Source organism: Gopherus evgoodei, chromosome 22 (genome assembly GCF_007399415.2).
Source record: "Gopherus evgoodei ecotype Sinaloan lineage chromosome 22, rGopEvg1_v1.p, whole genome shotgun sequence".
Taxonomy (NCBI): domain Eukaryota; kingdom Metazoa; phylum Chordata; order Testudines; family Testudinidae; genus Gopherus; species Gopherus evgoodei.
The window spans coordinates 12,172,679-12,186,032 of NC_044343.1; the positions used below are offsets into that span (position 1 = coordinate 12,172,679).

At 51.6% G+C, this 13,354-nt stretch overlaps 1 protein-coding gene across 3 annotated transcripts in view; it reads left to right on the forward strand.

Annotated features, from left to right (window-relative positions):
* Nucleotides 1-9,753: 9,753 nt before the first annotated feature.
* The window catches only part of MBD3 (methyl-CpG binding domain protein 3), a 34,496-nt gene continuing 30,895 nt past the window's right edge, over nucleotides 9,754-13,354 (forward strand). The window contains exon 1 of one of the 3 annotated variants that reach the window (XM_030540457.1): nucleotides 9,754-9,839. In XM_030540457.1, coding sequence (XP_030396317.1) covers nucleotides 9,784-9,839 — 56 coding nt within the window. In that variant the 5' untranslated portion in view covers nucleotides 9,754-9,783. Of the gene's footprint in view, nucleotides 9,840-10,645; nucleotides 10,933-13,354 lie in introns of those variants that run through there. The other 2 variants (XM_030540456.1, XM_030540458.1) reach the window with 2 other exon arrangements.

A 13,354-nucleotide genomic window follows, 5' to 3' on the forward strand; every position in this document is an offset into this window, starting at 1 on the left:
TCTTGCTAATGGGTTTGCAATTTCATGTGCCAGTTCATCCAAGAATATTAAAGGAAGATTAGCTGGGCCCTCTGATTTGTCCCACTAAGCTGTTCGAGTTTGGCTTCTACCTTGGATGTGGTAATATCTACCTCCATATCCTCATTCCCATTTGTCATCCTCCCATTATCCCTAAGCTCCTCATTAGCCTCATTAAAGACTGAGGCAAAGTATTTGTTTAGATATTGGGCCATGCCTAGATTATCTTTAACCTCCACTCCAACCTCAGTGTTTAGCGGTCCCACTTCATCATTCTTTTTTTTCTTCTTATTTATAGGGCTATAGAACTTTTTACTATTGGTTTTAATTCCCTTTGCAAAGTCCAACTCTACATGGCTTTTGGCCTTTCTCACTTCATCCCTATATGTTCTGACCTCAATAAGGTAGCTTTCCTTGCTAATCCCTCCCATCTTCCACTCCGTTAGGGAACTGATGGGCAGGATCCCCTGGGAGGCTAATACGAGGAGGAAAGGAGTCCAGGAGAGCTGGCTGTATTTTAAAGAAGCTTTATTGAGGGTGCAGGAACAAACCATCCCTATGTGCAGAAAGAATAGCAAATTTGGCAGGCGACCAGCTGGGCTTAACAGTGAAATCTTCGGTGATCTTAAACTCAAAAAGGAAGCTTACAAGAAGTGGAAATTTGGACAGATGACTAGGGAGGAGTATAAAAATATTGTTCGAGCATGCAGGGGTGTAATCAGGAAGGCCAAGGCACAACTGGAGTTGCAGCTAGCAAGGGATATGCAGGGTAACAGGAAGGTCAGGGAAAGTGTGGGACCCTTACTGAATGGGAGAGGCAACCTACTGACAGATGATGTGGAAAAAGCTGAAGTACTCAATGCTTTTTTTTGCCTCAGTCTTCACAGACAAGGTCAGCTCCCAGACCGCTGCACTGGGCAACACAGTATGGGGAGATGAGCAGCCCTCGTGGTGAAAGAACATGTTAAGGACTATTTAGAAAAGCTGGACATGCACAAGTCTATGGGTCCAGATCTAATGCATCCAAGGGTGCTGAGAGAGTTGGCTGATGTGATTACAGAGCCATTGGCCATTGTCTTTGAAAATTCGTGGTGAGGGGGGGAGGTCCCGGGTGATTGGAGAAGGCAAATATAGTGCCCATAGTTTAAAAAGGGAAGAAAGAGAACCTGGGGGACTAAGGATCGGTCAGCCTTACGTCAGTCCCTGGCAAAATCATGAAGCAGGTCCTCAAGGAATCTGTTTTGAAGCACTTGGAGGAGAGGAAGGTGATCAGGAACAGTCAACATGGATTCACCAAAGACAAGTCATGCCTGATGAACCTGATATACCTTGACTTTAGCAAAGCTTTTGATATGGTCTCCCACAGTATTCTTGCCAGCAAGTTAAAGAAGTATGGATTGGATGAATGGACTATAAGGCGGATGGAAAGCTGGCTAGATTGTCGGGCTCAATGGGTAGTGATCAGTGGCTCGATACCTAGTTGGCAGCCTGTATCAAGCAGCGTGCCCCAGGGGCTGGTCATGGGGCTGGTTTTGTTCAACATTTTTATTAATGATCTGGATGATGGGATGAACTGCACTCTCAGCAAGTTCGCAGATGACACGATGATGGGGGGAGAGGAAGATATGCTGAAGGGTAGGAATAGGGTCTAGAGTGACCTAGACAAATTGGAGGATTGGGCCAAAAGAAATCTGATGAGGTTCAGCAAGGACAAGTGCAGAGTCCTGCACTTAGAATGGAAGAATCCCATTCACTGTTACAGGCTGGGGATGGACTGGCTAAGCAGCAGTTCTGCAGAAAAGGACCTGGGGATTATAGTGGATGAGAAGCTGGATATGAGTTATCAGTGTGCCCTTGTTGCTAAGAAGGCCAACAGCATATTGGGCTGTATTAGTAGGAGCACTGTCAGCAGATCGAGGGAAGTGATTATTCCCCTCTATTTGGCACTGGGAAGGCCACATCTGGAGTACTGCGTCCAGTTTTGGTCCTCCCACTAGAGAAGGGATGTGGACAAATTGGAGAGTCCAGGGGAGGGCAACGAAAATTACTAGGCAGCTGGGGCCCATGGCTTACGAGGAGAGGCTGAGGGAACTGGGCTTATTTAGTCTGCAGAAGAGAAGAAGGCTGCTATCAAATCCCCCCTCACTCAACTACCTGAAGGGTGTTCCAAAGAGGATGGAGCACGGCTGTTCTCAGTGGTGGCAGATGACAGAACAAGGAGCAATGGTCTCAAGTTGCAGTGGGGGAGGTCTAGGTTGGATATTAGGAAACACTATTTCACTAGGAGGGTGGTGAAGCACTGGAATGGGTTACCGAGGGAGGTGGTGGAATCTCCTTCCTTAGAGGTTTTTAAGGTCAGGCTTGACAAAGCCCTGGCTGGGATGATTTAGTTGGGGTTTGGTCCTGCTTTGAGCAGGGGGTTGGACTAGATGACCTCCTGAGGTCTCGTCCAACCCTAATATTCTATGATTCTAAGAACTAGTTGACCTCTGTGAAAGAACTTAATTCTTCATTTTAGTCCAGTTCCTATAGGTTGGGATCCATCTTCCAAACTATTACTAACATTAATTGAAACTTGCTGGAGTTCTAGGAGTGGGGGTTCAGTCTACATGTGCTTCCTATGTAGTACCTGTTCCTTTGACAAAGGACTGACAATTCCTGAAGCCTGACAATTCCTGAAGCCCAATCTACAGAAAAGCCACCTCTTAAAAGAGCCAGTTTCTGTATAGAAGCTGTGATAATATGATGTGGATGGGATGAGGTCAGTGAGGGTTATCGGAAGAAAAGTATCTTCAAGTACCAAATGCCATAGTGTTTAGGCACTTCAAGAAGCAGGTAGACTTTGGATTTGTTTATCTTTAGTTGTATAGAAACACAAGTGGCTGAGCATAACATTTCCAATGATGGTTGCATAGCTCAGATTAGCATTAATGAGTTGGCAAAAACTAATTTACATTTTTGCTACTCTTCAGGCAGTAGGTGCAAACTTTTATTAAATTTATTCCAGTAATTACTGGCCATATGTCATAGCCAGTCTTTCCAAATTGACTGTCTTAGTGCCATTTTTTAAAATATCTAATCCATATGTCAAATATCTTATACAAAGTACTGAGACACCATGGTTCGATAGGAATATAAAAATCCTAACCCTTGCAAACTTGAAATACTCCACTAGGGGGCATATTCAGTGTTAGACTAATGCTAGCTGGACTATAACCAAAAGACTACAAAGTTTTTAGTAGTAGTTTCACGTCTATGAAGGTGGGAGGGGGAAGATATACAGCTCTGTTTTTTAAAAACTGTATAGTTTTAAAATAGCTTTAAAAAAGGTCTTGGAATGTACACAATTAAATCCTCTTTCTTCTTTGCATGAGTGTTCCTGCACATTTCACTCTTGGCGCACATGCACCCAAGACTGGATTCTTTTTGGCTAGCAGCATCCATTGAGGCTGTGCCTGTGCCCTAGATGCCCTCCCACCCACAACTCATGGCATAAAGGGTAAAATGAGCCCAAATGCCTCTTCGTTCCTTTTTACTGCCCATAGCTGTGTGGTGGAATCTCTAGCACTGTCCACCATACTCACCACTGTCCAATTGATCTTAGATGTAGGATTTATTAGTTTAGTTAAGTTTCTTTTTGCCCACTGCTGGCAGTTAGCAGGGGGCACAAGACAGTCCGGGCTCTGTCAGTGAAGGGCCATAAGTCAGAGATGAGCCTTGCCTATATCTCAGTACAGATACTTAAGGCAGCACCTGCTAAGACTAAGAACCAGGCTGCTTGGGTATCAGTCCCTTGGCACCGATCTCAGCACCAAGTTCCTCAATACCCAGTGCCTATCCATCAGCTACATCTTTGGCAATGACAGTACCCATCACACAGGTACCAGCTGCTGCTTTACCTGAGACATCAGTCCAACCTCTTTAGCACTAAAGTAATGCTCAGGGCTGAATGATACGTTGGTGGGGCTGATACCGGCATTGCCATTACTAGAGAGGCTCAAGTAAGTCTTTACAAAACTCCCTACTGTAGTGCCTCTATGTCTGACTAAGGAAGTGACTCCTATACCAACCTTTCTGGTGCACAGGCAGAGTGTTCCTGACACATCAGCCCCTCCTTGAAGGAGGTATATTGCTTCTCATCCCCTAAACACAGCAGGGAATTATTCCCTACCTGTTCTTCATCACCCCCTAGGTAGCTCAGTGGGAGTCAGGGAGGAATTGATGAGAGCTAGGAAGAGGTCAGGTCCTTATAAGGATCACCCCCACCTTGCATCCTCTGATGGTGCCCTCCATTGCATTACCCATAGCCAGGCCATACTAGTCCCACTGAGGATGTTCAGAAAGCCAGCATCCTCCACTGTATCACTGATCATGTCTTTCTCACCAAAGAGGTGAATTAAGCCTCCACAGATGACTCGTCTCCATTTGCAGCTGCTGCAGAGGTAAGAAGAGGAGAGTGAAAAAGGGCATTCTCCTGAGCAGGAGCATCAGGTCCAGGCTCCAATATTCTCCTCTTCCCCTGATGAGGTGGGCAACCCACTTTCAGCGGCATTGGCAGATGAATTCAAACTCCTCCAAGACTTGATAAAACAGATGGCTGAATCCTGGATGTTCCTATGGAGATTATACCAGAGAAGCAACATAAACTCTTGGATATACTCCACTCTGTAACTCCAAGAAAAGAAAGTTTGCCATGTTGACCATTTATGGTCTGTTGGAACTCACCAATAAATCTGGCACATGCTTCTCTATCCACTATCCAAGAAAGCGGACAGAAGTTGGGTTCTGTCTGCAGGGTTGTGATGATTGTTTGAGCCTGATGAGTCATTCCTGAGCCTGACTGTTTGGAACCTGATGATCCATTTGAGGTAATTACCTGCAAGTCCTAAAGGTCCAGCCAATCCACAAACACGGGTCTCATCACGTGACCCCAGATAGGTGTACTGGCTCCTAAAGAAAGCAGCTACTCCCCTCACTACCTTGTCAGATACTTCCAACTGCCTGGTGGTTCTAACAGACTGTTCCTGCTTCAGTCATAGCCAGGCACCCAGCTCACCTACAATGATAGCATCAGCATAGGCCAGACAGTTATATTCAGAACTGGTGACTATGTCAAACATTAAGCTAAGAGTAACCCTGTGGACCTCATCCCAATTTCCTGCCCTAGGTGGTTTCAAAATTCCACATAAATCAGTCCATTCGGCTCCTGATTTTCTTTCCTAAGGTTCTCTACCCTGCTGAAGTGAAACTTCATACACTAATTATTGTGAGGATGTTAACTTTTTGTTTGGCTAGAGCAAACCCATTCAGGGACACACTTAGACTATGTGATGTATTTTCAGACAGAGTCAAAGAGCAAATTATATCCACTCAGATGTTATCCAAGTGGAAATCAGACTGCATAAGAATTGGCTACAAGTTAGCCAGGAACGAGGCCCTGGCCATAGTAGAATTCATACAACAGGGCAGTGGTTTTCAACCATTTTTCATTTGCGGACCCCTAAAAAATTTCAAATGGAGTTGCAGACCCCTTTGGATGACAGGTTGAAAACCACTGCACTACATTGGTTGCATCCATCAAATTTCAGTAGGGCTATCCTGAAATCACTCTTCAAGTAGGACTCTTCATTCCCACCTCCAAGCAAGCAGACAACTGGTTGTCAGTCAGCAAGAGTGAAATCTGTGTGAACAGTCACATGAAGAAGAAAAAAGAATGAGGAGTACTTGTGACACCTTAGAGACTAACAAATTTAAGCTTTTGTGGGCTAAAACCCACTTCACCAGATACAGAAAAGAAAGAAGAGTTACTTATCCTACAATAACTGTGGTTCTCCATGTGTTACCAACACAGATTCGATGACCCACTCTCCTTCCCCACTAATGCGGAGTCCTATTCCTATGGGATTCTATATCGGCAAAAGAATTGAAAGACAATTGGGCCAGCTCCACCCTTTATGCCCTTGAGAGAGGGGAACAAGGGCTTCTATGATGCAGACATGGCCTCAGTGCCCCAGTGGACACTGCTAGCCAAAAAGAATCTGCTCTTGAGCACATGGGGTGTATGCACACCAACAGTGGAATCTGTATGAACAACACATCTCGAAGAACCACAGTTACTGTAGATTAAGTAACCATTCTTAATTCATCATGATGGGAAGGTTACTGCTAGAGCTGGTAACAATATTTTTGTAGAAACATGTTTGGACAAAAATGACTTTTCAACCAAAACAAACATTTTTGAAGAAAATATTTATTTTGGTCAAAATGTTCTGGGGTGGGGTTTTTTGTGTGTGTGTCAATTTTTTTCAGTAAAAGTTTCAAGTTTTTTGTTTATTTTATTTTTTTTAACCAAAAACCTGAAGATATTTTTCATTGTAAATTTCCTGTAAAAAGAACTGGCCTTTTTGATCAGCTCTAGTTACTACACATATCTTCCAAAACACTCATGCAAGCTTTCTAGAAATAATTGTAGAGCTGGACATTTCATAAGTACCTACTACAAGAAACCAATGCTACATACAAAACTATATTTTTTTTAAAAGCCCCTTTAGAGAGTGAATGACTTTGGAAAAAACAGAGAACTCTATGCTGCATTAATTAGAGGCAGAGTAGTCATGGATCTAAAAAGATAATCTCTCCCACCAAGAAGAAACAAATACATATATTAATCAACTATCTCCCAGAACGCAGCTATTAGCCTCTACAGGAGTTTTGAACTCCTGTCACATAGGCTGGACAACTTGAGCTCAGCATGCCTGGGATGCTGGATTTTTTCTACCCTTTGGACTTGCACATATCCTTCCTTGATCTCTTGCTGCTTGCCATATAAGGTAATTGGAAACCAGTAAGAGAGCTGTATCTTTTTTTTTTTTTTTAAGTAGTATAAGTAAAACTACCAAAAGCCTCCAGACCAGCTGTTCTACAGAGACAGGTAGAGGAAGTAATGAACGTTAAATAGAACTGTGGTCAGAAGGATTTGAGTGACGGTTGGGGATATACCCACTTACATATCACCATGGGGCTGGGAAGGTCTGAGGACACAGGCAAGGTATCCGAACAGCTCCATAGATGTGCCTATTCCAAAAGTCCTGAGCTTGTGTACCTACTGTGTGCACATGTCAACAGTGACAATCCACACAGGCAAGTACTGAAACTACTTTTGGAGCTGACCATTGATTTATCGGGAAAAAGGGGGATTCACTGTCCCACGTGCAGCATACGAACATCGACAAAGAGATGCAAAAAGGACGAAAAAAACCTGTTCCTAGAAAATAGCCTCGAATGACCACCCTGTGCAAACCAAACCAGTCCTGTTCCTCCTCTGGTTCTGTACTTCAGGGGTGGCCAAAGTAGGGGCTAAATGGCCTACCATACTCCCCTTTGCTCCAAGCAAAGGCAACGAGTTTCTCAATGAGACATGCCACCATCTCCAGGCAGAAGTGACAAGTCCCTGGGCGAGATGCTCTCCAGGCAGAGGAGACAGGTCCCTGGGCAAGCCATGCCCCACTCCCACCTTGTCTCCAGGCAGTGGTGACAGGACCCTAGGCAAGACACACGCCCTCATCTCTTGGCAGAGGCAAGGGGTCCCTAGGCGAGATGCCCATCTGTCTCTGGGAGGAGGTGATGGGTTCCTGGGAAAGTCACCCATCCATCTCCCGGCGGAGGCAACAGGTCCATTGCCAAGATGCCCACCCATTACCAGGCGGAGGCGATGGGTCCTCGAACATGATGCCCACCATCTCTGAGCGGAGGCAACGAGTTCCCGGGTGAGATACCTGTCTCCAGGTGGTGGCAATGGGTTCCCGGGCTATATACCCACCTGTGATGGGTTCCCAGGCTAGATACCCACTTGCCTTCAGGCGAGGCAGTGAGTCCCCGGGTGAGATACCCACCTGTCTCCGAGCAGAGGCGATTGGTCCCCAGGCTAGATACCCACCTGTCTTCGAGCAGAGGTGATGGGTCCCCAAGCTAGATAACTACCTGTCTCCGAGCGGAGGCGATGGGCCCCCAGGCTAGATACCCACCTGTCTCCGGGTGGAAGCAACGGGTCCCCGGACAAGATATCCACCTGTTTCCGAGCAGAGGTGTGGGTCCCCGGGCTAGATACCCACCTGTCTGCTGGCGGAGGCGACAGGTCCCCGGGCGAGATACTCACCTGTCTCCGGGTGGAGGCGATGGGTCCCTGGGCGAGATACCCACCTGTCTCCGGACGGAGGCGATGGGTCCCTGGGCAAGATACCCACCTGTCTCCGGGTGGAGGGGACGGGTCCCCGGGTGAGATACCCTCCTGTCTCCGGGTGGAGGGGATGGGTCCCCGGGTGAGATACCCACCTGTCTCCAGGTGGAGGCGATGGGTCCCTGGGCGAGATACCCACCTGTCTCCGGACGGAGGGGACGGGTCCCCGGGTGAGATACCCACCTGTCTCCGGGTGGAGGCGATGGGTCCTCTGGTGAGATATCCACCTTTCTTCGGGCGGAGTGATGGGTTCCTGGGCGAGACACCCGCCTGTCTCCGGGCAGAGGTGATGGGTCCCTGGGCTAGATACCCACCTGTCTCCGGGCGGAGTGATGGGTTCCCGGGTGAGATACGCACCTGTCTCCGGGCAGAGGTGATGGGTCCCTGGGCTAGATACCCACCTGTCTCCGGGCGGAGTGATGGGTTCCCGGGTGAGATACGCACCTGTCTCCGGGCGGAGTGATGGGTCCCTGGGCTAGATACCCACCTGTCTCCGGGCAGAGGCGATGGGTCCCCGGGTGAGATACCCACCTGTCTCCAGGTGGAGGTGATGGGTCCCCGGGCGAGATACCCACCTGTCTCCGGGTGGAGGGGACGGGTTCCCGGGTGAGATACGCACCTGTCTCCGGGCGGAGTGATGGGTCCCTGGGCTAGATACCCACCTGTCTCCGGGCAGAGGCGATGGGTCCCCGGGTGAGATACCCACCTGTCTCCAGGTGGAGGTGATGGGTCCCCGGGCGAGATACCCACCTGTCTCCGGGCGGAGTGATGGGTTCCCGGGTGAGATACGCACCTGTCTCCGGGCGGAGTGATGGGTCCCTGGGCTAGATACCCACCTGTCTCCGGGCAGAGGCGATGGGTCCCCTGGTGAGATACCCACCTGTCTCTGGGCGGAGGTGATGGGTCCCTGGGCTAGATACCCACCTGCCTCCGGGCAGAGGCGATGGGTCCCCGGGCGAGATACCCACCTGTCTCTGGGCGGAGTGATGGGTTCCTGGGCGAGACACCCACCTGTCTCCGGGCGGAGGGGACGGGTCCCCTGGTGAGATACGCACCTGTCTCCGGGCAGAGGTGATGGGTCCCCGGGATAGACACCCACCTGTCTCCGGGTGGAGGTGATGGGTCCCTGGGCTAGATACCCACCTGTCTCCGGGTGGAGGCGATGGGTCCCCGGGCGAGATACCCACCTGTCTCCGGGTGGAGGGGACGGGTTCCCGGGCCAGATACCCGCCTGTCTCCGGGCGGAGTGACGGGTCCCTGGGTGAGACCCCCGCCCATCACACGCTGAGGTTGGCATCTCACGTCGCCAGCCTCTGCGGGCCTCAGCCCAGTCTCCCTGGGGCCGCCTCCCCCGGCCCCCGCGGGGCGCTGCCTGGGGCTGGCGCGCCCAGCGCCGGACCTGCAGGGGGCAGCGAGGCGCGCGGCGCGGGGCCGAGCCTGCAGGGGGCGCCAGCGGGCGGGGAGGAAGGGACCCCTGCCCCCTGGCCGCTCCGCTCGCCCTCACTCCGGCCAGGGGCGGCGGAGGGAAGATGCCCAGGGCGGATCTGCCGGGACACAGAGGCGGCCAGCGGCGGCCGGCGCTGGGGTGAGGCGCGCGGGGCCGCGCTACACGGGGCATGAGGTGGGGGTCCCGGGGGGTGGAGTGGGGGACAGGCGAGGTCAGGGGTTGGAGGTCCCGGGGGAGATCGGGGCTGGGGGATGACCGGGTGGGGGTCACTGAGGGGGTGGGGGGCAGCGGGGGAGGCCACTGCCGAGGCTGGGCTCCTGTGGGGGCGTTGGGGGTGGTACGTGAGGGGCAGGAGCTGATGTGTGGGTCACTGGTCTGTGGGGCTGGCGGAGGGCGCTGGCCCCCCCGGATCCCCCCCGCAGGTCACCCGCCCCCGCCTCTCAGGAGGGGACTATATAGCTGAGCCGCCCGCGCTGCACGCGGTCTCTCTGGGCGGAGGGATACAGGGTGGTCTGCTCTCCCCCTCCCCAGCTTGGCGCCGAGGAGGCGGAGCAACGGCCACCGCGCGCGCCGAGCTGCTCGGGAGGGGGAGCAACGGCCGCCGCGCGCGCCACTCAGGCGGGGGGTAATAACCCCAGCGACTCTCGGGGGGGAGGGACGGAGAGTGGAACAGCCGAGGAGAGCCAGGAGCAGTGAGGGGCTGCGGCACCGCTGGAGGGGGAGCGAAAAGAGAGAGGAACAGCGGCAGCCGTGTTGCGGGGGTAGTAAGGGCCGCGGCGTCGCTTGGCGGGGGGGTGAACAGAGAGCGGAACAGCTGAGTCTCGGTTGGTAGGGGGAGGAGGTACGCGAAGAAGAACAGCCCGTGGCGGAGGGGGCGCCGCTGTGGTGGGCGGGTGACTGGAACAGCCACCAGAGCCGTCACCTCTCCACGAGCCGGCGCCAGCGCGGCGGGGGACGGAGTGAGCAGCCGAAGCAGGGAAGAGCCGGCGCTGCCCGCGGAGGGAGGAGTGCGCGGCGGCCAGGAACAGCCGGTGGAACTAGCCTGGGAGCCGGCGGCGGCGGCTGCTCAGTGATCACGGCGGAGCGAGGAGGGAGCGATCGCAGGCCGAGCCCCGGCGGAGATGGAGCGGAAGAGGTGGGAGTGCTCAGCCCTCCCGCAGGGATGGAAAAGGGAAGAAGTGACCAGAAAGTCGGGGCTCTCAGCCGGCAAGAGTGATGTCTATTACTATAGGTGAATGTGCCATGGGGGGCCATGGGGGGCCGGGGGGCCGGCCGCCCTGCCGCAGCCATGCGTTACTCTAGGTCAATGTGCTATGGGGCCCGGGAGCTGCCCTCCGATGTCTGTTGCAATACGTGAAGGTACAGTAGGTGGTCTGGGGGGAACCCTTGCCCCGTCAGATGTTACTATAGGTGCTGTAGGGCCTAAGGGACAGGGAGCCTGTCCTTCCTGGTCCACCTATATCTGTTACTATAGGTGAATGCACTATGGAGGGGCTGGGGGGGAGCATGGGGTGGGAAGCATCTGTCCTACCAGCGATCTCCGTTACTATAAGTCAGCGTGCTATGGGGTTGGGCACCCACCCTACCACATTGTTATAGGTAGCAGATGGCACATTCTTCTGTAGTAATAGACATCAGTGTGGCTGGGTGAGCAGCACCCCAATAACCTTTTTCTACACTGCTGTCTGTTACCTTAGGTGAATGTGCCGCAGGGGGCCACAGGGCCCAGAGTAATAGCTTGCTGTAGATGCATGTGGTGTTAGAGCCTACTGAGTTGGGAGAGTAGGGGGAAGAAAGGCTGACCTACTAATGTCTGTCACTTTAGGGAACTGTGCCATGGAGGTGGATGCTGCATAAAGAATATGGGATCTTATGGTGATGCTGTATAGTGTTATCAGTCGCTATATGTGAATATGCTGTAGAGTGATTGTAGAGTGGGCCATTGTGTCTGGGGAGGGGCTACATGCCTTGTCACTGTGATATTTGTTTCTGTAGGCAGGCCTGTTATGGGATCTATGGGCGGAGGGGGGTCAGAAACAATTTGTCCTGCTTCCATGACGTCTGTTTCTAAAGATAAATGTGCTATAGGGTCTGTGTGTGTGTGTGTGGGGGGGGGGGGGATGTCAACCTGCTCTGTTAGCATGAAATCTATTACCATCAGTGAATGTGCTGTTGGGGGAAGCATGTGGTATGGATGAGCTGCCCACTCTGCCAGAATCATGTATATTAATATAGTTGTATGTGTCACGTGTCTGTGGGTGGGACACAGTGCCCACAGGGAATTCACAAAGGCGGTACCACTGCTCTCAGGACCTGCCAAGATGATGTCTAATAGTTGTGGTAGAATAGCTGTGGGGGGCAGGGAGGGTGTTGTGCAGAGCTGAAGGAGTGAAGCATGAGTTCACCTACAGCACTGAGCTGGCAGATAGGGATTTTGGCCATGAAGGGTAAGGAGATGTACACCATCAACTTCTGCAAAATCACAGGCTTCAATTTTAAAATCTAATCGTAATGGCTAAGAAGAGACCTTTCAAACTTAGACTAAGTATAAATCAATGCAATGTCGTCTTCCTGAGTATACAGATTGAAAATGTCAGCCCTTCTATTGTTGCTCATAGTTTCTGCAAAAGAAAGACAGACCTCTTTGTAGTAGTTTGTCAGCTGCTCAAAATGTGTGAGATATACCTACTAGTTCAGGAACCTGAGGGCTGGGCCTACAAAATTAAAGCCATATACCATTTGTCTACAGTGAATTTTCCAGATATGTCAATTTGCAAAAGATACAAGGTATAATACAACTTTTATGCAATAACTAAACTTTTAGTTACTATTGCATCCTCCATTACTGTGGCCAGGTCTATACTTCAAATTTAGGTCATCCTAACTGTGTTTCTTAGGGTTGTGAAAAAATCACACCGCTGACTGAACTCCTGGTCTAGATTTAGCTACTGCCTCTCAGAGAATTGGATTAACTACAGCAATGGAAAACCCCCTTCCACCATTGTAGGAAGTATCTACATTATGGCACTACAGCTGCAGCACTGTAGTACCTATAGTGCAAGGGTGGGCAAACTTTTTGGCCTGAGGACCACATCTGGGTATGGAAATTGTGTGGTGAATGCTTACAAAATTAGGGGTTGGGGTGTGGGAGGAGGTGAGGGCTCCGACTGTGGGGTGTGGGCTCTGGGGTGGGGCCAGAAATGTGGAGTTCAGGGTGTGGGAGGATGCTCTGGACGGGGACTGAGAGGTTTGGAGGTGGGAGGGAGATCAGGGCTGGGGCTGGGAGAGAGGCCCAGGGGTGCAGGCTCCTGGCAGTGCTTACCTCAAGTAGCTCCCAGAAGCAGCGGCATGTTCCTCCTCCAGCTCCTATGCGAAGGCCAGCCAGCTGGCTCTGCACGCTGCTGTGTCCGCAGGTGCCGCCCCTGCAGCTCCCATTGGCCATGGTTCCCAGCCAGTAGGAGCTGCAGAGGCAGCGCGCAAAGCCCCCTGGCTGCCCCTATGCATAAGAGCCAGAAGGGGGACGTGCTGCTGCTTCCGGGAGCCACGTGGAGTGGGGAAAGCTGACCTCACTCGCTGGCCGGAGCAGGGCACGCCCTGGACTCCGCTCCCTAGCAGGAGCTTGAGGGCCAGATTAAAACATCTAGAGGGCCGGA